The sequence below is a fragment of the Nyctibius grandis genome, chromosome 9 (assembly GCF_013368605.1).
Source record: "Nyctibius grandis isolate bNycGra1 chromosome 9, bNycGra1.pri, whole genome shotgun sequence".
NCBI classification, from domain to species: Eukaryota; Metazoa; Chordata; class Aves; order Nyctibiiformes; family Nyctibiidae; genus Nyctibius; species Nyctibius grandis.
Window position 1 is genome coordinate 29,988,535 of NC_090666.1, and position 26,582 is coordinate 30,015,116.

The window sequence follows — 26,582 nt, forward strand, 5'->3', positions numbered from 1 at the left end:
GTCCTTCCCACCTGCAAGCCCAACATCTCAGATACATCTGAGCAGAGAAGACACCCAGAGTGGAGCCACAGGCTCTCTGGGGATGCTACGGTAGTTTCCCATGCCTCAGGGCTCTCCCTTTTAGGGGTTAATTACAGTCACAGCTAACAACCTCTGTCTTTGTTTACACTGGAGGCTGGCACACCCTCCACCATTGGGAACGGGGCTGGTTTGGGCCACACCATCACATCTAAAACCACACACAGAGCTGCAGCCACAGAGAGAAGGAGCAGCCTCCCTGCTCCCCTCCCAGACAACAAAAGGGCTGGTAACGCAGTTCAAAGTTCTCCCTGGTACAAAAATGGTCTTTGAGGGTAATTTGTTTCAGCTCGAAAGCAGCTGAAGTTAATTGCACAGCAATGAAATATCACACTTTAATATTACTTAACACCCCTTGCCCGGGCTGCCATGAAATGCTGCTCTGTTTGAGATCCGGACCCAAGTGCTTTGTGATCTCCAGATAACGTGCTAGCTAAACAAGGGAGAGGCAGGTAATGAGATGCATGACCCGTCAGAGCCCGGGAGAAGGGGTGACAGAGCACGGGGCTGTGTGGGGGCACCCATCATGCACAGCCTTCGAGCTGGGTGGTGGCTGGGGCATTCGGTGCATCTGCTCTCGTGAGACCCCACCTGCAGTGCTGCGTCCAGCTCTGGGGCCCCCAACATAGGAAGGACATGGAGCTGTTGGAGCGAGTCCAGAGGAGGCCACAAAGATGATCAGAGGGGTGGAGCACCTCTCCTATGAAGACAGGCTGAGAGAGTTTGGCTTGTTCAGCCTGGAGAAGAGAAGGCTCCGGGGAGACCTTCTAGCAGCCTTCCAGTACCTGAAGGGGCTACAGGAAAGCAGGAGAGGGACTTTTTACAAGGGCATGGAGTGATAGGACGAAGGGGAACAGTTTTAAACTGAAAGAGGAGAGATTTAGATTAGATATTAGGAAGAAATTATTTCCTGTGAGGGTGGTGAGACACTGGCACAGGTTGCCCAGAGAAGCTGTGGATGCCCCCTCCCTGGCAGTGTTCAAGGCCAGGTTGGATGGGGCTTTGAGCAACCTGGTCTAGTGGAAGGTGTCCCTGCCTGTGGCAGGAGGGTTGGAACTAGCTAGTCTTTAAGGTCCCTTCCAACCCAAACCATTCTGTGATTCCATGATCCTCAACCCATGCTGGGTCTCTTCCAGTCCCTCATGCTTTCCCCGGGGAGAACCCATGCAGCCTCTAGCCCCATGCTTAAATCTCAACTCGTGGTTGAAATTCAGGCATCTCCTTGCCACCGATACATAGGGTGGCATACTTACACAAGTGATGCTCTATGTGGTCCATGAGTAATGCTGCTGTCTGGCCCAGCAGTCGTCATGGGAAGTCCCCTGGCCGCAGTCTGGCATGCCTGTCAGCACTTGGCCAGGTGAGCTCTTTACTCACCTGTTTCTTGAGCAAGAGCTTGAGCACCCTGCCCAAGGGCATTGCAGATGTGTCCCTCCATCCTCTGCAGGCCCAGGAAAGTCTGCTGAGAGGGATGCAGAGCAGAAGCCTTATCCTGTCTGAAGCTCAAGCTCAGGCAGGGTCTGTAAGGCAGGCAAGTGCATGGGGGCTTGCAAACAAGAGTTGCCCTGCTCACTGGTCACCCCAGAGAAGATAGTTGCCCTGATGCCACTTGGGCACTTTCTCCTGTTGCCCCGCTTGGAGATGACATGGAATAAGGCAATGGGGAACACCAGGCTTGTGGACACAGAGGCCAAAGCACTTGCAAAGTGAACCTGTGTAGCCCACGCAAGGGACAGGGCTGGCCCAAGGATTACCACAGACACCACATGACACATGGCACCTTAGAGCCAGGAGGATGAGACATCCCAGGGTTGTTCTTAGTGTCGTAGCCAAAGCAGAGCTAAAAGGGCAGAGTTAAGTGTGCTCAGAGCCTTGGCTGCCCCAGTCTACCCCACAGCAGTCTGCAGCCCCGGTCTGAAGCTCCACTCCCCCCCAAGCAGGCTAAAGCCCCTTGTTTGCTGCCATCACCCTCCAATGCTGCACAGAGGAACAGGCTGCATTGCCACCTAATGGGATGTGCTGGGAAAGCCCTGTGCATCCTACTGGGAGCCAGCAAGATGGGTATAATGGAGACTCTGCAAGACATGGAGTTGCTTACCCAGCTCCCCTGCACCGGCAGAGACCTTCTGGTCAGGACGCCCTCGACGCTGTAATATAAAACAGTGCAGGGGGCACAAATAAAAGAGGACGGGAGGATGTGAGCGGGTTTGTGTACGCAGAGCTGTACCAGGGAACACCAGCGTGAGGCACCCGCTTGTGACCCAGCAGTATCGCAACCCAGATCTGAGCACGCAGGGAAAAGGTTTATTGGGTATCAAAGTCATTTTCCCTTCACTGCCTCCACAGCTTGTAAAAGCTCTTGCCAGCAGAGCATGTTTAATATTAAGCTCTTGGAGGGAGCGCATACGTTGTCCAGTTAAACATCCCTCCTTGCCAAAATACTGCATGCAGACTCCAAGGGGAAAACCAGACGTGCAGGGTCTCCAGCAACAGATGCTGAGTCCGTGGGTAAGCAACAGGGCTGTGCTTCACCCGATCTCACAGGCCCAAAGGGAACCCCAAGGTTATGTGGGAGCAGCCCCAGGACTCACCAACCTGGCCTTACTTTGCACAGGGAAAACGCTGGGCTATCCATGGGACCGGCGGCAGGATTTGGGAGCTGCTCTTCTCAGAGATGCTCAGGGATACGTGCAGGTCATCAGAGAGCTGTCAGGCATGCTAGCACGCATGAGGAAGCCATACCCACAAAACTGAACACACAGTCTGCCTCCCCACTGCTCTCCATCACCACCTGGAGAGCATCATGGCACCGATCTATCCCAATACAGCACTGACCTTGCATGGTCCTTCACAGAGAGCTGCTGGAAGCAGCAAGGGTCCCATCTCTTGAATTAATATACTGGACAAAGTCACCTGAAAGCAATGCTTGAGCTGAATGCCCTGCCCAAAGGGTCTGCTCATCTCCCTTGTCCTGCCTGGGGACCCAGTGGCTGGTCTGTATCACCAGCTTCCAACCCAGCATAACCCAGATCGTGGTCAGGAAGAAGCAGTTAGAGCATCAGCTTTGATGCCTCACTCCAGCTTAGCCCCTCACCTCCCTTCCGCTCTGTCAAGCTGGAGTATCTCTTTCTCATTCATGCTCAGAGCAAGCACCCTGGGGAGAAGTTTGTGAGACCTCTCAGACTGTGGTGGCTTTGATTTCCCATTCTCATTGAAGGTACAGACCCTGCCCACACCAGCCTGACTTCCAGGACCATTTCAGCTGGCAGAACAAGCTCGGCTCATCCACCTCACCTCCCAGAGTGCACTACACAACAGAGGGAGTGGACCGAGTGAATCAAGGCTGGAGCAAAGATTAAAGGCTGTGCCATGATTTTGACCATGGTCCTACCACACACAACATAGGCCAGAAGTCCTAATCCCAGCTAACAACCCCACACCTCACTTCTACCCTGTCCTATATGCATAAGTTGCCCTCAGCCAACACCCCCCAAAAGATGCCATAAATGCTGATAACCTGTCAAGATCTCTCTCACCCCAGTTCTCAGCAATGGCCCCAGCAGCAGGCAGCTCTTTCAGAGCAGAAGGTCAAAACCATGTCTAGGTATCAACATTAATCCTCAAAGGAAAACAGACCAGTTGAATAGCTGCAGCTTTAAGTGTTGCAACCAGGACCAGGACTTTAAGTAGGAAACAGCTTCTGCAGCAGCCAAGGCTTCTAGGAAGGTAAAGCCAGGACAGACAGACTCCACAGTCCTCTCTCAGCCACTGAGGACAACAGGAGCCTGAGTTTTACCCACATCCAAAGATAAATGCAGCAAAGGACTTTGTCAAGTTCCTCCTTTCCTCATACTTCAGACACTTGGCTCTTCCCCTGTAAGCAGAAACCAGCACCCAAAAGCAGCAAATGGAGTCTCTGCTGTAATGGCAAGCCCCACCCTGCTCGGCGGCAGCTCCCACCGTTTCTGAGCACCCTCAGCTCTCACGGGATGACGAAAATCAACCTTGTCTCCCAAAACACCCAGAGACAATGGCAGGCACCAGCAAATGGGCACAGCCTGAGGGCCAACACAGGCCATGCCAGGGCTGAACAGGTCATGTCTGCTTTATCTTAGCACTCTTTGGTTCAATTTTTTGCACTCATCAGCTCCCTTTACACAACAGAAACTCTACCATGAAATTTATATGTAAGAATTTGATTCCCAAGAAGGAAATACGCTTCCACACAAAGTAGCAATCTGCTTGGACCAGCCTTCTTGTAAGCAAGAAGAACCAGCAAAGAGCAAACCTGTACCTCAGTGGCTCAGTAAATCACGCATACATCCCACCTCTCGAAATGCAGAGTGGCATTGCTGTGCTATTCTGGCACCGCAATGCAGCCCAACCCAGTCCCCACGAGCACTGAAAGGAGGACACCTGCAGCAGTGAGATAAGGAACCCAGAGAAACCCAAACTCTTGCTCTGCCACAACTTTTAGCCCACGGCTGGAGAAGCATGCTCCCATTCGGCATGCCTGCGACCCCACACCCAGCCAGCTCCACCAGCCATCCCTCCTTGGCCGCACACTCACGTTTCTCCACCTTACGCCTGTGTTCAGCCTTTATCCCCCATGCAGCACCGCTGTCTGGGATTGTGTCTCCAGGCCATGCTCCGTGATCCAGAAGCAGGTGGAGGAATGAGGTGCGGTGTCTGCCTCTCCCAGAGGGAACCGCAGCCGCTGCCACGAATTTCAATGCCCGGCTATCTTTGAAGACGCTCGGTACCCACTAAGCTAATTGAGATGAAGTTTTCTCAGGCAGGCAAGATCTAGGTATCGTTCGTACTGGGAGTTTTTGTTTGGGAGGGTGGAGAACACTGGCAGGAATCATAGTCAGGAGTGGTCCCATCAGATAGAAGCAGCTAGGCTGGGCTCCAGCACCTGCAGAGGAATTAGCCAGCACCGGCAGGCAACATGCTTGTTTTGATCTTGCTGTGAATATGTATTTGGCAAATAAAGACTTAAAACTGGGAACCTGCAAGTTTCATGCCATCCCACCACCTGCGATGCTCACACAATGACGCTATCTGAGCAACAGCTATGTAAAGAATGCTGCTCTCTTATCAGGGTTAAAAGGGTCAGAGCAAATAAAGTGCTTCTCACTGAGTGACTGCAAGGGGAAATAATTTCCCTTTTTCAGGAAAGCTCTCTAGCATGAGCTCCTTTCTCTAGCCTGAGAGATTATCTCCAACCCACAACACCAAAACTGGAGAAAAGCACTAACCTGCATGGCCAAGACTTTACTCAGCAAGACTGAGACACAGCACCTCCTCACCAGTGCAGCAGAAAGACAAGCTGGACCACAGAGCTGCACCTTTCTGTCAGGGAAACCCAGACCCTACTTCCCTTCAGCCCTGAGGAAAGCATCAGAGAACACAGTTTTGAATGCCTACCCCAGCTTTCAATCAGTGTTTTATGAGACACTCATTTCACTTACAAGCTAAGCAGGGTCATGGGAAGCAACACTGGCAGTTTTGACCAACACAGGTGGAAGCTCCTAGGGCCATGCACCTCCGAGAAGCTTACCCAAGATCACATGCAAGTCAACAGGACAGGAACATATAGAAGAGTCAATCTTTTTCACTGACCTTCGGACCTCCCTTTCCTCCAAGACCTCCTCAAATGCAGATGGCTTTTGAGGTTCTCCATAAATGCTCTGCTTGCACTAAAACTGAGCAGGCACATTTCTGGAGAGCAGCCTGTCAAGTTACTGTGTGCCACCCCACCTCCCCTCTGCTCTGGTTGCTTCCGTTAACTTTTGCACGAATGATTCATTTTGCCCAGTCTTTTGTAAACAGCATTCAAAGCCAGCTGGAATTTGTTGTGCACCTAAATTACACTTGCTCAGCAGGCTCTTCCACAGAAGGGATTCATTTCAAATCTTTGCTTGTGGTGGGGGCACAGCAATGTGCATCCTCTCATTCACTGCAGCAGCTCTTTCCTTTCACAGAACTGAAGCAGCACGGTTAACGTCAAAACCTCACTGCTATTAAAACATGAAAGTTACACCTTGAAGGAGGAAGGGGAAGAAGAAACTCACTGGATCTCTTAATCATAGCCCTGGGCCAAATGTCACTGCTGAAGAGCACAAGGTGGGTAGGGGGCAGGTGAGGAGTCAATACCTCAAGCTGAAGTGCAAAACATCAAGAAGCTCAGACACATGCAGGTATCTTCAGCAAAGAGGCTGACCTTGTCACACCCCAGACTGTTTCAGCTGTCCCCCAGCTGACAAGGAAGCTATTAACGAACACATTGGGAAAACACAAACACTCACCAGTCAACCACAGCAAAGACCAGAGGGTGATGGTTAAGAGACCAAACCTGAAATGCGGTAAGCCGAGTTTTCAGAGTGGGACAAGTGTTGGCATGAAATCACAGGCTCCCGAGGCTGAGAGGCAATCTTCACCACCTCATCTGAGGCTGCAGCGTGTCAAGCCCTCATTTTGGTGGCAGGACCCACTCCCACCTCCTCTTTCTTTTCGCCCCTCTTGTGCAACCAAAAAGTGAACCCAAGGGGGAGTTAGTCACTGGACTGACCAACTGCAGACACTGGGAGAGGCGGTGGTTCTGCCCATAAAATGCAGCCAATGGCTATAAATCAAACACCACCATTCCCAGTAAAGCAGGCAGAATCAAGCATGGGACATGACAGGCAAGTGGCAAACTTCCCTGTGCATTAACATAGGCAATGGGAACTCAGGATAAGAGGACAGACTGCAGATGATATCCCATGCGCACCTACGCAGAAGCGTGGAGAAGACTTGAGCCATTTTATCTTTTCCAATCTACCAAAGAACTGGAGATAGATTCATCCAACTGGCACAGCACAGTCTTCAAAAGCCAAAATCTTTACAGCTGGTTTGCTAAGAGATGTTTTCTTGAGGTGTTGGGAGTGGGAAGGAGGGAAGAGAAAAACACAGCTAACGCTCCTTCCTACAGCAAGGGGAGAGAAAGTTATTTCCTTCACAGATTTAGTTTATAAAAACAGTTTTACTTTTAAAGCAGAGTTAAAACCTGGATAAAAAAAAAGTATGCCCAACAGGCATTTTGTCGTACCACACTGCTTGCCATTCAAGCCAACGCTGCTTTTCCTGACTGGAATTAAACTCCTTTACATCCAATGCTCAGCGCAGGTCTCTGTGCGCTGCTGGAGAAGGCAGGGAAGGCTCTTAAAATGCTCTGCACCCCACTGTGCCCCACTACAGCAAAGCTGAACACAACAGCTTCACCAGCACTATACACAGCACAGAAGGCCTTTCTAGGAGATCCAACATCACATTGCATGCACATTGGCAAGTGAATTACAGCACCTGGAGAACACAGCAATACGGAGACAGAGAACACCTGTGAAAACAGATCTGGACTACTCCAAAGGGAACCTAAAGCCACAGCAGATGTTCTTTTCATCTTCATACTCATTACTCACTGCTGTGAGACTGCACTCTGGACAGGTAAAGAAAAGCTAACACTAACTGCTCAGGATCTCGTTGCATAGAAGACAACAGTGGCCCAGGGTGGCAGGTCCTCAGGCATGAGAGTACTAAAGATACACCTTCCTGGGAGAGTCATGGGGTAAGGAATCACATGGCTGAGCTGCAACACAGGTAGGTCCAGTATCCCCATAACCAGCCTCTGGAAGGTAAAAACAGACAAAGATCTTGCAATGGTTCAAAAAAAAACCACACAGACTTTCAGGACTGACTACACCATTTCTGCTGTGTTTCACACAAGTCCAAGGCACGGTGCTGGCCTTGCACCCCAGCACTTGTTCATCATGGTGAAGCCACCAGCTGCATCAGTGCAGGACGGCGCAGTGGCAGCAGAGTCAGTCCTTCTGCGACCAGAGATGAAACTCTAAAGCCATAAAACATGGAAACAAAGAGCTAAGAGATCAGTGAGAAGAGCCACATTTCTATCCCACTGCTCATTTATTTCGGTATCTAACCAGGCCCCCAAGGGTCTTGTTAAAGGAGTCTTCATACTAGTTTTGAAACAGGAAGGGGGCATGGGCAAGACTTGGCTGCTTAATTCAAAGGCATTGCCCTGAATACTGGAATGCCTGGCAGCACTTTTACTCAGTGATTGAAGTAGTTAGCCCCTTGCTGGAAATGCAGAATTACTGCAGACTAAATCTGGACAGCATTGCTTGAACCAATGCCAAGGTGCCTCATTTCTGTGACTAACTAATACCAGATGAATCATTTCTTTAAAAAACTCCAACTTGGACTTTCAGGGACTTGCAAAAATAATAATTATGTTTGTGTTTTATACCAAACAAACATTTTGATCCACAGCGCCCATTCAAAGGAAGAAGCTATAAGTACAACTGCTGGCAATTATTGTGGATATTTTTTTATAATTTTAAGCACAGATATTTTGCTGTTTAAATTGAGAACAACACTGATTTCCTTCTCTCACTGAACTTTGTTATGCTTGCCTGCTTTGATGCTGATGTCCAGTAAGAGGCTTTCAGAGCATGATGCAAGCACGGTTTTTTTAGCATGTGCACTCTTCTAATGAAACTAATAAAACACCATGTGTGACAGAGCAAGAAATTAACTTTGTGAGAGCCAGGAGGATACAGGTTTAATTTCTCTTGATTCAGCAAAACAACAATAATCCTGTATAATAATATGCCACAGTCTTGATGAAGAGAAAGCTCAGCACTGATCTTAAGTCTGCCCCTGTAATATCAGATGGCTTTGCTATCACACATTGACTATCAAACATCCAAAGACAAAGCACCCTGAATTCATCAGCGAAGAACAAACCAGAATAAAGTGATTTCCCTTCTAGGAGTCCATTCTCTTATGCTGTAAGATGATTTAACCAGCATTTTCTTCGCACTACATGGTTGATGGGGAGCAGGCACACTGAGCTCTGCTGCTTCTCCACTCAAGTTCTGTGGTCCGTTGCAGTTAGGACTCCAAAGGGAGCAGTTTTCATTTCAGCCAGATCCACTTGTCACCAACATCAGCATTGTAGCCTTGCCTAAAATTGCGACCAGGAAGCTAGAGAAAGCAGAAAGTTCAGTCAGAAACACTTCTCTTTTTTCACTCTTTATGGAAATTTTTAGATTTTTCTATGAAGTGCCTCGTGCTATCTGCAGAAGTGCAATATGAAATATGTTTTTACAACATCATGATTAAAACTTTTAGAAAAATCAGTCCCTTTGAAAAGATTGAGCTGTGCAGCTGGAGGGAGGACCCACAAAAAACACTACGCCATAATATATAAAACTGATGCCAATAATCTCAACAGCACATTCCACCTGGATTCATCCAACTCTTCTCCCCTACACACCCTTGTTCCCACCCAGTTTTAGTAAGAGACAACCCCTCTAACCATAGCACGTAGTAGAGGAATTGAATCAGTCAGTAGAATCTCATGCCAAAACAGGCACACATTATTAAATACATGAAATATTTCATGCATGAAATACTGACTTATTACTACATTAAATTAAACCATTCTAACAAAATTGCATATTTCGTCTTAAAGAGCTGAACTTAACTTCGTTAAAGCAAAAACAATATCCACCTGTCTTCATAAGCAAAGCCAGAAACCACCACTCACTGGAAAAAATGAAGTTTCTTGAACCCCCTACCCAAATTTCACCGGTACACCGGGACCTAAGCAACAGCCTTCACTTGCTGCCTCTGAACCTCACTGATCTTTCAGACTGCAACTCTTCTGCACAGACCCCTTAATGGTGCTGGGAGCAGCCTCCACCTAGGCGGCTCAGACACATAGGTTAGCCTGACCGACCTTTCTGTACATGTGGTTCCCAAACCAGGACTCGAGGAGCCACAGTGGTGCCGCACGAAGTCAACCCTGTGTACAGTTCATTGCACATTGCTATACAGAAGATGGCAGAGGGCTGGGGACCGCAGCAGGAAGCCTTTCCTTCTGACAGCATCTCAAGAGCTTGGACTGGTTGTACAGGTCACAAGAGGATCACGCAAGGAGCTGTTTGAGCCTAGTGAACCAAGAAATGCATTGCAGAGGGAAAGGCTGGATGGACTGGAGCGCTTGAAGGGGAACATCAGATGTACTACAAAAGCTGGAGGGTCTGTACCCTCACCAGGAAAGCAAATTGTCACCGAGATAACAGGAAACGGAGGTGAATAGCAGTAGGCTAAACAGAGTCTTGGCATTTGGGAGTTCAAGGAATTGCATCTAGACCTAGAGATGAGAATCTGTTACCTTCAAGTCTGTGAAAAGACATGGGAGACTGAAGCACACAACCCCCTTTCAGGTAGTCCATCTAACCCACAACCAAAGCCTTCCACAGGGTTCAGGAGGAAGAGGACACGTACAGCTGTGCAGATCGTGCATCAGGATGGAAAGCCCAGCCTGTCCCTCTCAGCCTGCTGCCACGTGCAGCCACATTGCAAAAGCACTCAGGCAGCATTACAGACACAGAAATTCATCAGCCAAGCCGTCCTACTTTCAGCTTTAAAGATTTGGGAAAAGAGGCTGTTTAAGTAGCAGCCATTTTAAGGGATTACAGATGCAGCACACGGGACTACAAGAGAAAGCCTGCCAGTACAGTTAAAATAGCAAACTCCCCTTGCACAGCATACGTGCTCTCTCTGCAGGCGAGGAAAGCGCTCCTCCAGGCGAAGCGGGCTGCCTCAGGTCAGCAAAAGCACGCCTATGTGACAGAAGACTCGCCACAAGCGTGCAACGATGCTGTCATCAAAATCATCTCCTACCAGCTCGCTTTGCAAAAGCGGCACGAGTTTTCAGTGCAGTTTCAGCCTGAATAAACATAAACCAGGCTCTGTACCCGGCAAGATAACTAAGCCACGGGAACAAAACCTGCCAGTGACAGGATCAGTGCATAAAGTAGCTACTTTGGGAATTACTCTGAACTTAGTGATCCTACAGAGGAAACAGGAGGAGATAACATTTCAACCTCAGAGCCTCAGGTGTTAAAGCAGTCCCCTTCGGAAAGTACCATGACCTGAAATGCCAGAGATGGTTAGGTCCCAGCTCCAAAAGCAGAGTCTCTTTCCAGAACCTCTCTTCCTATCTCCAGGAATGAAAAACAGACAGAACACAGCATTCACCTTCGAGATACAATACGGGAATCAAGAAGCAAACCATCATGAAAAAGCTAATGAGTTTTGTGAGAAAGTCTGAAGCAAGCAGAGATACTATAACAAAACCCTTCCTTTAAAAATAAGCTATCCGCTGGCAGCCTTTACAAGCTGGTTTCACACAAGACCCCTGACTTGTCCTGAAGATTTTTCCTTTCAAAAAACTGTAAGATCATCCTGTTTGAGAGCGCTGCCCCTGCAGAGAGAAGCAAGACCCAGTCTTGATGAAATCTATACTCGGGTCACAAAAACAGCTATTTAATCCAGGATGAAGCCTGTTGTTTTGAGGAAGGGCAGGGGGTTCTTTTTCTTTTTCTTTTTTTTTTTTCATTTGAAGGTCAGAAAATAAGACGCTTCTTTCCCTAAAACATCAAGGTAACAGAAGACTTCTAATTCCTTCGTGAGACATTCCCCACCCCGCGTTGTCACAAGCCATTACAAGCCGTTCTTGATTAGGTTTTTTAAGGTTTTTCATTTAAAGCTGTCTTTAATACCTTGTCGAAATATCAGAAGAAACCACGCAGTCCTGTTAAGAGTTACTCCTGCTGAGCAAGGCGGAGATGCAAGTTGAAAATAAATGATTACTATCTCTGCCCTGCAAATTTACAGTGGTGAGCAAGGGAGGACATCAGACCTGCTGTGACCAGCCTGTATCTATTAATTCTAGCACAAAAACAACTCTCCCTGGTCCTCTCCAGGCAGCACATAATTGGCCCTTTGATACTTCAGGAGATTCCCAGATAACTAGATTATTAAAGCAACAGGAGCTCTCTGGGAAAACACAGGAGTTTACAGTTTCGTTTCTGGGTAAATCTGCCCTCTTTAAAAGATGCAATATCAATCCCAACAGAATTCAAGTTCATTGTCCAAAACAAATCCCCCATGAGCCTTTAGTTAAATACATGCAATACATCAAAGTGAATTTTATAATAAGTATTCATCCATACTCGGTCATTCACAGGGGGCCTTGGCAAAAGCAGTCGAGTTTTGGGATACGTTACAGCCAGGCTTTCAAAATAGCCCCCCAAAAAAATGGGAAGAGGAAAGCACAGTAAACAAATCCCATATTATATAGCAAGCAGAATGATGTGAATTTATGTTCTGCGCGCTGTCTGCACCAGGTATAGGTAATACAGACAACTTCCCAAGAATGGGCTCTTCAAAGCTCCCTTTTTACAGCCGTGTCTGTGGGACAAAAGGTGCACAGCTAGGAACAAGGTAGGGCTGTCCCAGAGGGGAGGAAGCGAGTGATCTTTCAACACTTGGAAAAATACTGGAACAGGAGTCACTCCTGTCCTTGCAGTCTTCTGCCTCCCCTCCAGTTCTTCACGTGCCCACCTCCTGCCAGAACAAGCATTTGCTCAATGTCACAAGGAGCCTGGATTGAAACGGCCAAATAAAGTGTTGCAGCGACGTTACACAGCGTGGCTGAATGGACTGAACAGCGTGATGCCGACAAGAAGACATCCTACAGCACCCATCCTCTCATCTCTCTGCTGCACGGTCCAAGCCAGCTCTTCAGCTTTGCTGGATCATTCCACAAGCTCAATCAACCCCCTCGCCCAGCAAGAAGCTATTCATTACAGAATCACATAATGAACCAGGCTGGAAGAAACCTCTGGGATCATCAAGTCCAACCATTGCCCTGACACCACCATGTCAACTAGACCATGGCACTAAGTGCCATGTCCAGTCTTTTCTTAAACACATCCAGAGATGGTGACTCCACCACCTCCATGGGCAGCCCATTCCAATGTCTAATGACCCTTTCTGAGAAGAAATTCTTCCTAATGTCCAACCTGAACCTCCCCTGGCGAAGCCTGAGGCTATGGCCTCTTGTCCTATCGCTAGTTGCCTGGGAGAAGAGGCCGACTCCCACTCCACTACAACCTCCCTTCAGGTAGTTGTAGACTGCAATAAGGTCACAACTTCCTTCTGGCTGGGTTAGTTTTTGGTGACTCTGCAAGCTCAGTCAGCCAAACACGTACCAGACCACTGCAAAGAGCAGTGGGAGCACCAGGGAAGATCTGGGGATGCGGGGCAGATGGTAGGATGTGCTTTGGTGACCACAAATGGTTAAGTTGGTGCTCCAAACAGCACCCAGCTGAAGTTCCCAGCCTGTTGTGCCCACAGCTGCTCAGCCAGCACAAGGGCAGGGATGGGAACAAGCAGCCAGCCCTGAGGCTGCTGGTATTGCAGCCAGAAGAGGTAAACCATCCAGCCTAGAAAAGAGATGATGGAAGGGAGATAGGACGAAGCTCTGCATAACTTGCCAGTAGCTGGGAGAACACAGAGAGGGACTGAATATTCACTGTCTCGTGTCATCAAATTAAGCCAATGGCTTGAAGGACTCCTTGCTGAAGGATACTCCTGACAGAAAATCTAGAGGGTCTTGATGGGAACCCAGGCAAGTACTTAGAAGTGACTTGCAGTTTCCACAAGACTTGTGCATTACAAGGAAGTTTCCCAGTCAGAACTATATTAAAATCAGTGAGGCCACATCATTTGCAAGTGGCTGGCACATTCACGGGAACGCTCCACATGAGTTACCTTCAAATCACACTTGAGTAAGACCAAAGAAAAGGTGTGACTTAATGGCCATATTAAAAATAGTAGTGCACCTTATTATGCATGATTAATTATTAACAACACATTTCCACAGGCACATAAGAGCAGCGGCATACAGGCCCTTCAAACCCTCTTAGGTCCTCCAGTGACATTGGCCCAAAGACACCTACGGAGCCACAAACAGGTCTGTCCAGCACCAAGTGGCAGAGAACGCAGTTGACCATCACACCAAAGCTGAACCACCTTTCCCAGGAAAGTGAGAAAAGCCGTGTCATTATCACAGCAGCCATCTAGACACAGACCTGGCAACACAAGAATTAAGTCTCTGCCCTCAAGAGCTTACAACTGAAGCAGCACTGGCCAAGCAAACGGGAACAGAGATCCCACTAGACAAGCCCAACAGCTCACATGTGTCCCTGCAGCAGGAGGGAAATTCAAGCTCCTGCGAGGTCACTGCCAAGTAACACATTTTTCCACTCCGTGGAAACGGATGAGACAGAATCAAGTCTTAAGTCTGCTGCATTACACTGTGCAGAACTGAAAAGTTGGCAGCAAGGATTATCTCAAGAAGTACACGATAAAATCCACCACACAGAGCATGAAAGTAATGAAATGAGCTGGACCCAAAGGTAGAGCCGGCTCAAAAGAATGAGACTGCTCAACTTAAAAAGAGCATCAGTAAAAAGATGAAAACAAGATCATCTCATCAGTTAATTTAAGAAGTCTGCCACAGAAGTGTCTGTCAAAACTATAAACATGATGAAAAGCCCTATAAAGTGGTATAGGCTGCAGAGTAGCAACAAACAGCTTCAGCCAGCTGTTTGCTATACACTGCGGCTGCATTTCATAGCTCCTCAAAATAATTTCAAACCAGACATGTACAGGTAGAACTCTGGAGAGTTTTAACAATCTGAAAAGGTCTACATCCATCAGTTTAGAGTCTGTCTTGTTTTCCAACGTGTCAGGAGCAAAAAGAAGTACCATTTTTTCCCCTTCTATTCCTGTGCTGTTTTCTACTAATGGCTGGGCTTCACAGCTAAAATAGGTCTATAAATAGCATGTTTTGAGCAGCGCTGATCAAAGAGCACTTAAAAACAGAGTCATTACTCCGCAAGCATGGGCTCATTCATCAATATCCAAACCTTTTCATTTAGTGGCTGTTTATAACAAGCATAATAATAGCACCTTCCATCACTGCTGTTAGCAAAGACTCATGCTTTTTCCAGCAGAAATTCTGACTTCCAGTTTATTGGCAGTGTTTGTTATTGGCACACAGCTAAAATCTGAGGTAATCAAGGAACGTGTAGCTTCATATGTTGGCTGTGTTCTGGAAGGGTTTGGTTTCTATGTTCCAGCAACAGATAAAAGAGGGGAGGGGGATGCCAATACCTCCATACACACATCAAGGTGCATATGGTTTGGTTTCCAAAGGATTGGCATAGACAGATATTTGTTTACAGCTCGATTCCTGCCATTCTTGACTCAAACAAAATTATTAATGCTGTTAACATTCATTATAGCCCAAGTAACAAGAGTACTCAAAGGCTTTACCAAATTGAGGTTAAAACAATTCCAATTTCCTGAAGTTGTTCAATGAATGTTGTCCTACCCTTCATTCATTCCTTAAAAAGATAGACAAGACAGTAGAAATCTTTTGGAAAGAGAAGCGTCCATAAGGAGGACACAGCATATTTCTCTAAGACAGAAGTATTTTTTAATTCAAACAACATAACCGAGTTTAAGCAGGAATCTGATTTTGTAAAAATTAACATGACTTGCAACTTGAACAACTACAAACATAAAGAATCTAATGTATATCTCTAGCCTTCCTTTTGCAGGACAGCCAAAAATAAATAAGCAGAGTATGGCTCAATATTTTGTTGCAGCTCTTCTCCACAGTGCCTACTAATAATACCTACTTTAGTTTTTCTCAGCAAAGAACATGTTAGAAATGCCAGTTACCCACTACAGAGTGCAAACCTACCACAGGAAAAAGCCAAGTAACTACATCCAAGCTGGATAAAGCGTTACACTAACTGTAGACTTGCTTTTCTAACTGGATACATAAAAAGCAAAAAGCCTCTTACAACAGCTCTCCTTATGTTATGTTACCCAAAGTAGCAGCAGGTCTTAGCAATGCCAGTTCTACATTAAAAAGCCCAGAGGCACTTCTCAGCAGAAAAAATGCTATCAGGAAACAAGGAAAACAACATACTAATGCCATCCCACCCAAAATTGTACCACCACACCTGCACAGTTAAACACCTCAAGCTGACACTATTTCACAGTTTAAGACCCATGGAGATATCACCTGAGAAGCTGGAGCAAAGCAGGGAGAGCCAGAAATAGATCCAAGTATCCTTCTTACAGATTTTTCAAAATCTTTTCCTGATCTAGAGCATGATTTTCAAGACAAGATACCACGATGAAACTGTCCTCTGAGGGTTGGAGGTTTTTTTTTAATTAAAGTTTCCTAGGAGATGCAGAAGAGCAGAGTAGGAGCAACTTTTCTCCACTTTGTTTAATCACTAACAAAAGATCTGTCTTCCGAGCTATTTTCCTTGGGTTATAAACCCGTTTCCTTGGGTTTATTTTTGGTTTTTATTTAATAGAGGTCCACTCTGGAGATCACATTCCTACATGGGTATGAGACTGAGAAGGGTTTGGTAGAGGGAGGACGTGCTCCCACAAAAAAAATAGTGTTTTCTTTCATAGGGCTCAGTGGCAGACTCAGTGGCAGACTCAAGTTTGAAATGGATTATTTTAATGCCAATGGGATTTTACTGTCTTTTTGATTTACACAGACACCTAGTGCCTGGGAATGCATGGTTTGTTATCTAAAACAAAACAGATGCAACTACCAAGACCAAGATTTGAGATAGTCCCGAGGTCTTTCAGGTTCCTTCCTCCCAATATCTGGGATAGATATACATGCCAGTTGCCCATGGTATTTTTCAAGGGAAGCAGGAAGATACACATTTCTAAAGCAGAAGAGGGGCTGAACAAACCTCTCATGCTCTCTCCATACATACAAGAGTGGAGGAGGAGTGGTGAGACTGGAAGATAAGCAGATCGCATGCCTATACCCACCTCTTCCCAGGTACTCTTCAGGAACAACTTCATCATTCCTAGGTTTTAGTTATTCTTCAGGTTCTTCTGGTCTTAGCGATATTTAGCTAGGCAACATCTTGCTACTTTAGAAAGGAATAAAAATATTTTTGCAGAGATAAAGCAGAAAACCTTCAATTAAGCCTTTCCTAATTTATTGTGTGTCTGTTTTCATTCCTTCCTGGACTCAAGAGCAGACAGGGCTGGGCATTACAGCTGTCAAACACTTCCACTAAAATAAGAATTAGGAAAGGAGACCTTGATCCTAACGAAAAAAAAAAAAAAAAGAAAACTTCATCAAGCCAAGAAAAAAATAGCAGGAGAAAGAAACCAGAAGACTGTATCAAAGACAGCCACTATGGTAACAATCACAAACATGGAGAACAAAGATATCCTAACCTCCCTACTTCTGCAAAGGCAAGAGTACTATGGAAGACAATTGATGGCTTAGATAAGGCTTATTGCAGCAGTTGTACTTTATATATATACAAGGGTAATGTCCTCCGTGCATACAAGTAGAATTGGTCAAAGGGGTTTTTTTTAGAAGCCTGTAGCTTTTCTTGTAACCCAAAATCTGCAGCCAAAGGCCAAGACGTTGAGGACCCCACCACACAGTATCACCACTTTAAACCTCAACGCATCATTTTGACACAAACACTCCCTGTTGTTGATCCAGACTCTGGCTTCCTGAAAGCTCAAGTTTTCCTTTTGTAGTTCAGGGTATTTTAAATGGGGGATTTGTGTGTAAGCCAGGAGTGCTCTGCGCTCTAAGAGAAGATGGGAAAGCTAAAGCACTTCCTAACCCTCCCATTTGCCAGCAGCCATCTTCAGCATCTTGCAACCACAGCTGCCAAGAAAGGTCAGGGCTGCACTTCACATGCAACCTGGGCCACATCAAACCTGGAGAAAGTCTTCATGTTCTCCCTTTTGGCCTAGTTATGATCTTCACATTATAAACATGTGTTCTTACAATACTCTTGGGGTTTTTTGGGTTGGGGTGAGGCCGAGTTGACTAATGTTGCAGGCTCACCTCCCCATCACTCAACAGCTCGCTGTGTTATAGCTGTTTTCCTGCAACTACCTAAATAACTAACTGGAGGCAAGGCAGACATCCCACATTTGAGGATTTCCCCTCCCAAGGTTGCATCCTTATGAAAAAGAGGGAAATAAAGAGCCTGGGGGAAAAGTGTGGGACCCCCCACCCCTCCAACCTGCTGCCTCTTCTCCACTTGCTGCTCCAGAAGACTGCAGGGGATTGCCAGTCACACACCACCATTCAGAAGGCAGAAGGGAGGAAGATGAGGAGAAAGATATGAAGATGCAGCTTGACAAGGCAGCTGAGCTGGTGCAACTGCTGTGGAAATGCAGCCATTCCACCCCAGCCACACACTGCTACTTCCCCTTCCACAGCTCCAGCATTCACCTAACCCCAGCAACCCGTTCAGTTTGGCAATCTAGCATAAGACTAGTCCAGGAATAAAAAAGTAAATCCCTGCTGGGTTAACAAACTGAAGGGACTTGTCAGAGACACAATTATGGGAGCTGGATTGCACCTTGTAGCAGTAGCTAGATCTTAGACTAGCTCAAGCTTTCCTTGCCTCATGGTCAGCATACCCATATTCCAAAACCAATCTTCCACCAAGGGAAAAAGGTGGGGAAAAAGAAAATGAGAGCCTTCTCCTACCTTTCAGTGTCATATTTATTTGCTTTCTCGGTAAGTTAAACTTTAGGCAGAAAAATCTGAGCCACCCATTTTGTCTCTCCTTAATACGGAGCTGCACTGACAAGGATGGACAAAGCAGAATCAATACTGCTGCCAAATAAGCCTCTGCTTTCCTCACGTGGTGAATGTGGCACATGTGCAAAGTTTATCTCACCGCAGAAAGTGACACTGCACAATTAGATGGTTCGAAGGAGGACAATGAGAACCACCAAGGAACAGAGCCAAGGGATGGAGGCTAAAGTGTGCCAGGATCAGCAAACAGCCAGTGCACGGTGAAGAAAAGCAGTAAGAAGGTAAAGAAAGAAAGGGAAGCATGTGGCCCACCATTTCAATGCAAGAGCAAAAGGACACTTGACAGATGACAACTAAAACTGATCTAAGAAAGCCTTACACACAGACACATGCACTCACGGGAGCTGGAAGTCATATTGGGGTAGGAAGCATCTTTGAATGTAGTGCAAGAGTATGGAATAACTTCTTCAAAGAATTCATCACGCATTGTCTGCTTCAAGGGTAAGGTACACATCCCTGACTTCTTTTTTTCTAATTGTCTAAGTTAGGCTAACAAAAGATAAAACATTTTGATATGGGATTTGCTTTAGTACAAAAGGAACTTCTAAGTGCCTAGGTCTGTCTTGTCTGAAGAAGAATCTGTGTACCCAAGCATTTGGTCATTTTCTTTAATATACACCCCAGTACATATACTTAAAGAATCCCACCAAACTATAAAGAAGATAGGATACTCCTCCCAACGCACAATCTTAGCTCCCCCTGCAGAAAGGATGGGAAAAAAAAAAAAACACAAAACAAACAAATCCTAAAGCATGAGATACAAGTCACAGTTTTTAGCATACTAGTGAAAATAGCCCTCTTCATGATTTCTTAGACTTGTGTTTAAAGACATTGGGGCAAGCCACTGGACACACAGAGGAGCTGGGCTACATAAAGCAGAGTGGGGGTGAGTGGGCTAGCACACATCCTTTCTGCTAGGGCTGATGACATGAGAAAGGAAACGAGATTGTCACCATTTTGCTTTTGCCTGTTCAAGTCAAGGAATTCTCCACTCCAGTGCCCAAGTGAACACCAGCAAGCACTGGACTCCAAGCTCTGGTATACTTTGTGATAAGCAAGCCCACTAATTTTTTTTGTATTTTTAAGCAGAAAGTTTGTATAAATGAAATACTGATCATTTCCTTATGATCTGCAGCAAAGGAAGAAGTTGCAAAGACTATTTTAAAGTTATCCAGCTTTGTTTTCATAGGTAAAGATGTAGGTGATGAATATAAATCTTAGACAGCTGCACTTTTATGGATACAGAAAAGAGCATGCACATAAAAGAAGCCTTTTTTCACCACCCCTAAGAGATTCAGCAGGACTTGCCAACAGCATTCAAGAGTGTGAAGTACATAAGTACATTATTTAAACACACTGATTCCATTAAACAGAACCATTTGTTTTCGTCCTCTCTGCAAACACATCTGTCTAAGTGCTCCAGCTTCACGGGGCACACATGGAGTTTGGAGCATTATCCGTGGGGATGATTGTGCGCGGTTGGAAGAAAGCAGAGAGATGCAGCAGTTGTTAAGAAATAAAAAAAGAGTAGTCAAGTCTTTACTAGTCTGACAGTTCCTAAAATAATGTTGCTTCACTTAAGAATGAACATGCTTATCTCTGATCTACAGAACCTGACTAAAAGGTTACTTTTCTCTTGCCAGGAAAGCATCTTTAGAAATTTATGAATGCCTGAACAGAATGGCTGAACCCTGCCAGATGACTTTATGGTAAGAGAAGGCTGCAGAAAGCCACCTCCTCACATGTGAAAAGAACATTTAGAGAAGAAATTTAGAGGATATACATTAAAAAAGCAAGTTTCTAGTATCTAGAGCTGTATGTGGCTACCTCATTATTCTGTGGAAAGGCACACATACCGAAGTCTTGGACTCTGAAGAGTGTTTCCTCCTCTTCCTTCTCAGTTCCTTCTAGTATTTTGGACAAAAACCAGCTTCTGCCTGGAATTTGTAAATCCCTGAAAGCCACTATTACTAAGCAGCATGAATTGTGCGCATGCAACTCTGAAAAGCACAGCAGTTAGTTGCATATTGGTGTGATCAAGGATTTATGACTAGTTATAGGATTGCCGAGGAAAAAAATCCCCTACGCAAATCATTGTATTTATGTGGTAAACATCATTACACTAACTTTAAAAGCACGTATTTCCCACAAGGAAAAGTTAAAGTTCTGTAATTATACCATAATTAAGTCTTTACTTACAAGTTATGTGAGCCTAAAAATCTTTATCTGTCTTCAAATGCAAAAGTGGTAGCACAGCTGTAGCCATCCATGCATAGCCATGGGCAAGTAAAGGGTTTACTATTCCCTCTTGTTAGACCCAGCAACCTCATAGCCAGGATTTTGTAGGTCTAGAGGCTCATCTGCTTTTTTTTTGCCCGTGCTGGTTGGTCTCAAGCTGTATTACTTCTGAATATAAGCCTTGCCTTACAAAGAAATTCACACCTTCATTTGCTAAACAAAGTTGGAGGGGAAAAAAACATGGATCTTCAAAGTTTCAACACAAAAAATTAAATTCTTCGAACATAAAACAGGGGGTGGGCCTGGCTTTGTGCTTCCCTTTCCAGTAGCTACGGGGAAGTAGGAAAACTCAGCATCTTTTGCATTGTGCACCATCCCTACAGACTCCCCCTATACCTGAAGGATTGCAAGTGTCTAAGCATTCAGAAGAGAAAGAGAGTAGCTAGCATTGCCTGAATTTAACAGAACGCTTCATGAAATGTACAACTCCTCCTTATTCCAAAGGACATTATCACTTTCCACAGTACGTTCCTGACTCAGGGCCTAGAAGCATGCCTACAGAAGGGAGATTATATTTTGGCAATGTTTTTTTGCACTGACAGTGGCTCAGCTTCTGCTGTCAACTAACTGGCATCGAGCAGAGCAATCCAAGAGCCCAACTTTCCTTCCCAGGTATTCACATTCCTACTGCTAAGCATCCCCTTGCTACATCTGCAAGGCAAGTCACAATTTTTCCTAGAAGCCAGCTATTTGATGAGCCAGGGCATCCTGAGTTTCTTGCCAGTAGAAAGAGGAATGTGCTGTTGTACAGTTAGAGGGAAAAAAAAAAAAAAAAAGAGGCTTTCAGAAGTATTACCTCTGGTTCTCAGCACGCAGAACTGAGGTCACATCTAGCTGTGTGTCAGGCAGCCTCAGTAATTCCCAGCTCCACTGCAAAGTGACATTTCAGCCAAAAAAACGCTATCATCTTTGGGAAGAAAGGCACCATCAGTACAGATGGCTGTTGCATGCTGGCAACAAGTCATGCAGCAGAACCTTCTGAAATATGTGCTGCACACGCACAGACGTCTCTTGAAATGAAGGACTCCAAAAATCCTTAGTCTGAGCTTGAAGTTTTGGACTTAAAAATGTAAGCGATACCAAGAAGCACAAAATTCTGATAGCAATTTCTCAGATGGACCAGGGAGCTTTCAAACCCATTAGACAACCTCAAGGAGTACTGAGATGCTTTCTGCTGCTTTAACCTTTAGCTTTAGCCCCTTTTACAAGCTGGAAAGGCTACATCTCAAATGAGGCAGAACAGTGTGAATCCAGGAGCCTCTCCACTGCATAGTTAGCTGAGGAGGAACAAATTATGTTGAATATTCACAGGGACTTCTGAACTGACTATTCCAGAACAAAACGTTGGTAGTCCAGTTTCCAAAAAAGTCCACAAACCTGTATCTTACATTTTATTTTCAGTAAAGGACTGTAGACTAACAGAAACAGAAAAATGAGTGTAAACCATGCAAATCATGGTTTACAACAATTTATATAGATCTTCCTTCGCCTTCAGTGATAGCTTAAAAAAAAAAAAAAAAAAACACAACTGCAGCAACAGAGAAGATTTCAACCCAATTTGAAAATATACCATCCCCTGCAACTTCAGTTTGTCCAATCAGTATGAATTGTCATCATTTCCACAATTTCTCTAATGAGAATTTACAATACCTGGGCCTTAGGAAAACACCACATGATTCGAGAGGACCCCATGCCAGCTAAATAACAATAAGCCATAGGGCAAAGTGCTAAGTCAATTGGAAGCCGTTGTCTCCAGAATCAGAAAGGCAAGCAGCTAATTAAAACATTGTGTGGGAGCCTGCATGAGGTGTAAGAGAGCGCTGGGCCACAACAGGCTTTGGATGTGTGCCTGCGTACAGAAACACACTATTTAAAGCAACAAGAGTTTGGAGAAGCAATGTCACATTCGGACCTCCTCAGCCTACTCCAGAAAAAACACCCTCTCCCTCAGCGTTTTATAAGCGGTCTTCTTTATAGAAGTCACCATGGGTTTCTAATTTTCTTGTTTGACTGAAAGGATTATTTTATATTTCAGCGGGCAGAGACTAATCAGGGCAGGAGAAACAAAAACAAATGAAAGCCACTTATCCTTTAGTCCACATCTAAAGATCAAAAAAGAAAATCAGCTTACGAAACAAATAATTTGCTTCTTTATTGCTCTTGTGAGGAAGCTAGACTTCAAAAAACCTGGGGATATGGGCAAAATCCAGAACTTACTCTTAGAAATGTATATCCCTGTGCACAAAATTGACACCCAGGCTGTGCACAGGACAGTGATGAACGCGCTTACACCTTGGCAGGGACGGCTGCCTGGCTATCATACAACTGCTCCCCTTCCAGTACTACTTACCGATCGATACTCATAATAGATTTTATCATATTCACTGCCTCCAATCGTGATTTCTGGAATGAAGCGAGGGATGGCTACAGGGTCCAGCACTCCACCTTTGTCCTGAACACTGAAAGAACAGAAAGAAGGAAAGGAAAAAGGAGCAGTTAGTCCACATCCTGCCCCAAAGACAGCAACATCAATTCTGTGTTTGACCACACACTAAAGAGTTGCTTCTCTGTTAAATAATACTTCCACAGGTTTTGGCTGTTTTCTGGTTATGATGATACATGGTCCTTTTCCTCACACAGCTACTGTGTTTTTCCCCCCTCACCCTTGCCTCCAGTTTGTTCCTGCTCCAGCTTCTCCCTGCTTGTCTATTCCCTCCCCCAGGTTTCTCCTCCCTGGAGATGCTTTGTCATTCCTGGGAGCCTTCTCCATAAGGCACCTCTACTTTCTTGCTTTCCTGTATAAGCAAGGTAAAACCAGTTGTTTTATTGAATCCCACACACGGTCCTACCGTATCAACTTCATTTAATTGCCTCCTGTTCAATTAGTTTGCACAAATGAACCCTCACAAGGATTAAAGGTGGTGGTCTTCCCTAAATTCCCATCCTAAATGGATCAACACTGAGGCAATCACAGCATTTGGAAGCAGGCAGTGCCTCCAGCATCCTGCCTGGGAGCAACCAGGGGAAGGCTGCTGCAGCAGCTGTAACGACAGGTATCAGGATCCACCAGAAATACGTGCTGCATGGCGCCCGCACTTTCAAATACCCCAGATTCAAAATGCCTGAGAAACTGCTAGAAAGCCACCTTCTGCATACTGGTGTTATACATAGACCAACAGTGCCACCTATATGTATCTGGGGAAAAATACATCCGTTTGCAGTGGATGGTGTCCAGATTCTAAATACACCACTTGAAATTCTGCAAATTGTGTTGTTTTCAGTGAATTGCATTTCTTTACAAATATTTACATATACATAAAGCATATGCCCTGAGCAAAGCAAAGTTAATCATGTTTAAGCAGTTAATTTTTTTCCCTAAATCACAAATTTGGGGGCCTTACCTCACAGCACTGAACAGTTTCAACAAGTAAACTAGTCTGCTAATGTATCCTGACATGCATACTGTAAATTATCCTACTACAGACAAATTAGTAAGGAAATACAATAATCTAGTAAAAGCTGAGATAGGAGATGGTAAGGATAAATGCCCTTTTACAAGGCCAGGATGAACACCAAAGATGCTTCCTATAAAATACTACATTATCTATCTTCACATACATTAAATGGCTATTTCACATGCTGGAAGCCAGGAAAACGAGCCCTCCTTTGCCTCCTCACCAACACAGCAAGAGCTCTTTTCATGACATGCTAGCACTGGCACTCCTGCGAGCTGCTCCCAGCCTTCCCACTCCAGGACAGCTTGGAATAACAGAGCTAGGATGGAAAGAGCTTGCCCAAAATGGCGATCTGATGATGCAACCAGTTTCATTTCTGAACCCCAGCACACTTCAGAAAGAGCAGCTTTGCACCTGCTAAGTCTCCTCTCTTGGGGTTCTGCTGAGAAGGAATCAGGTCTAATACCCACTGTTAATTTAACCTGGAAATAAATAAACATACCCCAGCAGAAAGCAGCCCTTCAGGTACCAGCTCTTCATTCCTTAAGTACAGTCCATCCTGCAACCACACTTGTTTGTAATCAGTACTGACGCTATGAGCTTTAATCTGCATTTTCATTGTGCAGAGAGCAGAGACAGCAAGCTAAGAATTTTGATTTGAACAGAACCACATGCAGGCAATGTTTAAAGACCTTGCTGAGCTCAGGCTTAACAGCACAGGCTGTGGAAGATCCACTCATCTATCAGTGCATAAACATCTCTGTCCCACCTTCCACAGAAATGGGAGAGTCCGCTCCCTGCCAAGTAGCAGCAGATGTTCTGGACCTTACAAGTCTGCAGAAGAAAACAGGTAAAATTTGTCCAGGCACATATGAAGTGTAACTTGACACACACAAACCAAATCTAGTAGTCAACCGGTCTGCAGTTAACCCATTCCTTCATGAATCTCAGCCCAACGGCAACTGTAGAGGACAATTCCCAGGCACAATTTATTTTAATGGCCAAAATGGAAAAACTGCTGCTCTTAAAACTTTCCTCTCACAACCACTGCCTCCAAAGAAACCACTGCACAACAACAAAACGCAAACCTAATGCTACCAAAGATGGCTTCTCCAGGTTCAGCTCTGCTCTGTACCTTAAGAAATAACTTTGAACACTAACTAAAAGCACCACCCAAAGACACCTGCCACAACAATGTCTTTAACCACAAAACCACATTCGCTTGCCAGAACTAATTCACTGCTCAGCAGGAAGCATTTAAAGGCACCTTTTATGTTCCCTTAGTTTTCCCTCTCTCCCCCAGCACAAAATTATCACTATTTATTATTTTCTGGCACTTAACCATCTGTTCTTGAAGCAGCCCTCATCATGCAGTAGCACAGCTTCCCACAGCGTGCGTTACCTACCCATAAGATTATGTGACAATTCAAACTTAACTGAGAGCATGTAAGTGACTGTGTGGTCTTAATACTGTAGGAACATCAGATTTTTAGCTCACCACCACTGCAATTGTCCATAATCCTATTAGCTCTTCCCGTTGCTACATCGGAATCACACTCATCGGTACGTTACAGCAACAGGTAGCTCGTCTCTTCTCCAAAAGCACCTATTACACACCTACTTCACACTACATCCAGCACAACGTGCACAAGCAGGTACCTAGGAACCAGGACTGACACATTCCTGCCTCTTTTCATAGGAGGAAGTCCTGTTTCCCTTACAGGCACCTTACAACAAGGATAAACAAATTTTTCAGGGAATCTGCAGAAACCTGATGACACATAATTTAGCTTTTTTTTTTCATTTATGTATAAAACGAAGTTCCAAGATTGCCTACCACAATGAACATTAGAAAATCATTCACATATTTGCTAAAGGTGCAAGGCAGGGTAAAGGAAGTAGACTGTTTGGAAAAAAAAATAAACCAGTCAACCAAACAAAAAACCCAGTTCGCACAGCCTGAGCCATGATTTCTCAATAACTGATGTTGGCATAGTCAGAAAAACTGAAGTGACAATACACAGTACTAGAAAACCAGACTCCCTAACTAAAAGCATTCACTGGTGTAAGAGGCTTAGAGACAGCAACACAAAAGCATATCAAGGTTAAATTCTGTGTTTATACATGAAAGTAACGTG

At 45.3% G+C, this 26,582-nt stretch overlaps 1 protein-coding gene across 1 annotated transcript in view; it reads right to left on the minus strand.

Moving 5' to 3' along the window:
- Positions 1 to 8,670: 8,670 nt before the first annotated feature.
- Positions 8,671 to 26,582, minus strand: part of NDUFA10 (NADH:ubiquinone oxidoreductase subunit A10) — a 42,775-nt gene continuing 24,863 nt past the window's right edge. The window contains exons 9-10 of the mRNA XM_068407499.1: positions 23,340 to 23,448; positions 8,671 to 9,126 (exon numbers count right to left, since the gene is read on the minus strand). Coding sequence (XP_068263600.1) covers positions 9,058 to 9,126; positions 23,340 to 23,448 — 178 coding nt within the window. The 3' untranslated portion in view covers positions 8,671 to 9,057. The remainder of the gene's footprint in view (positions 9,127 to 23,339; positions 23,449 to 26,582) is intronic.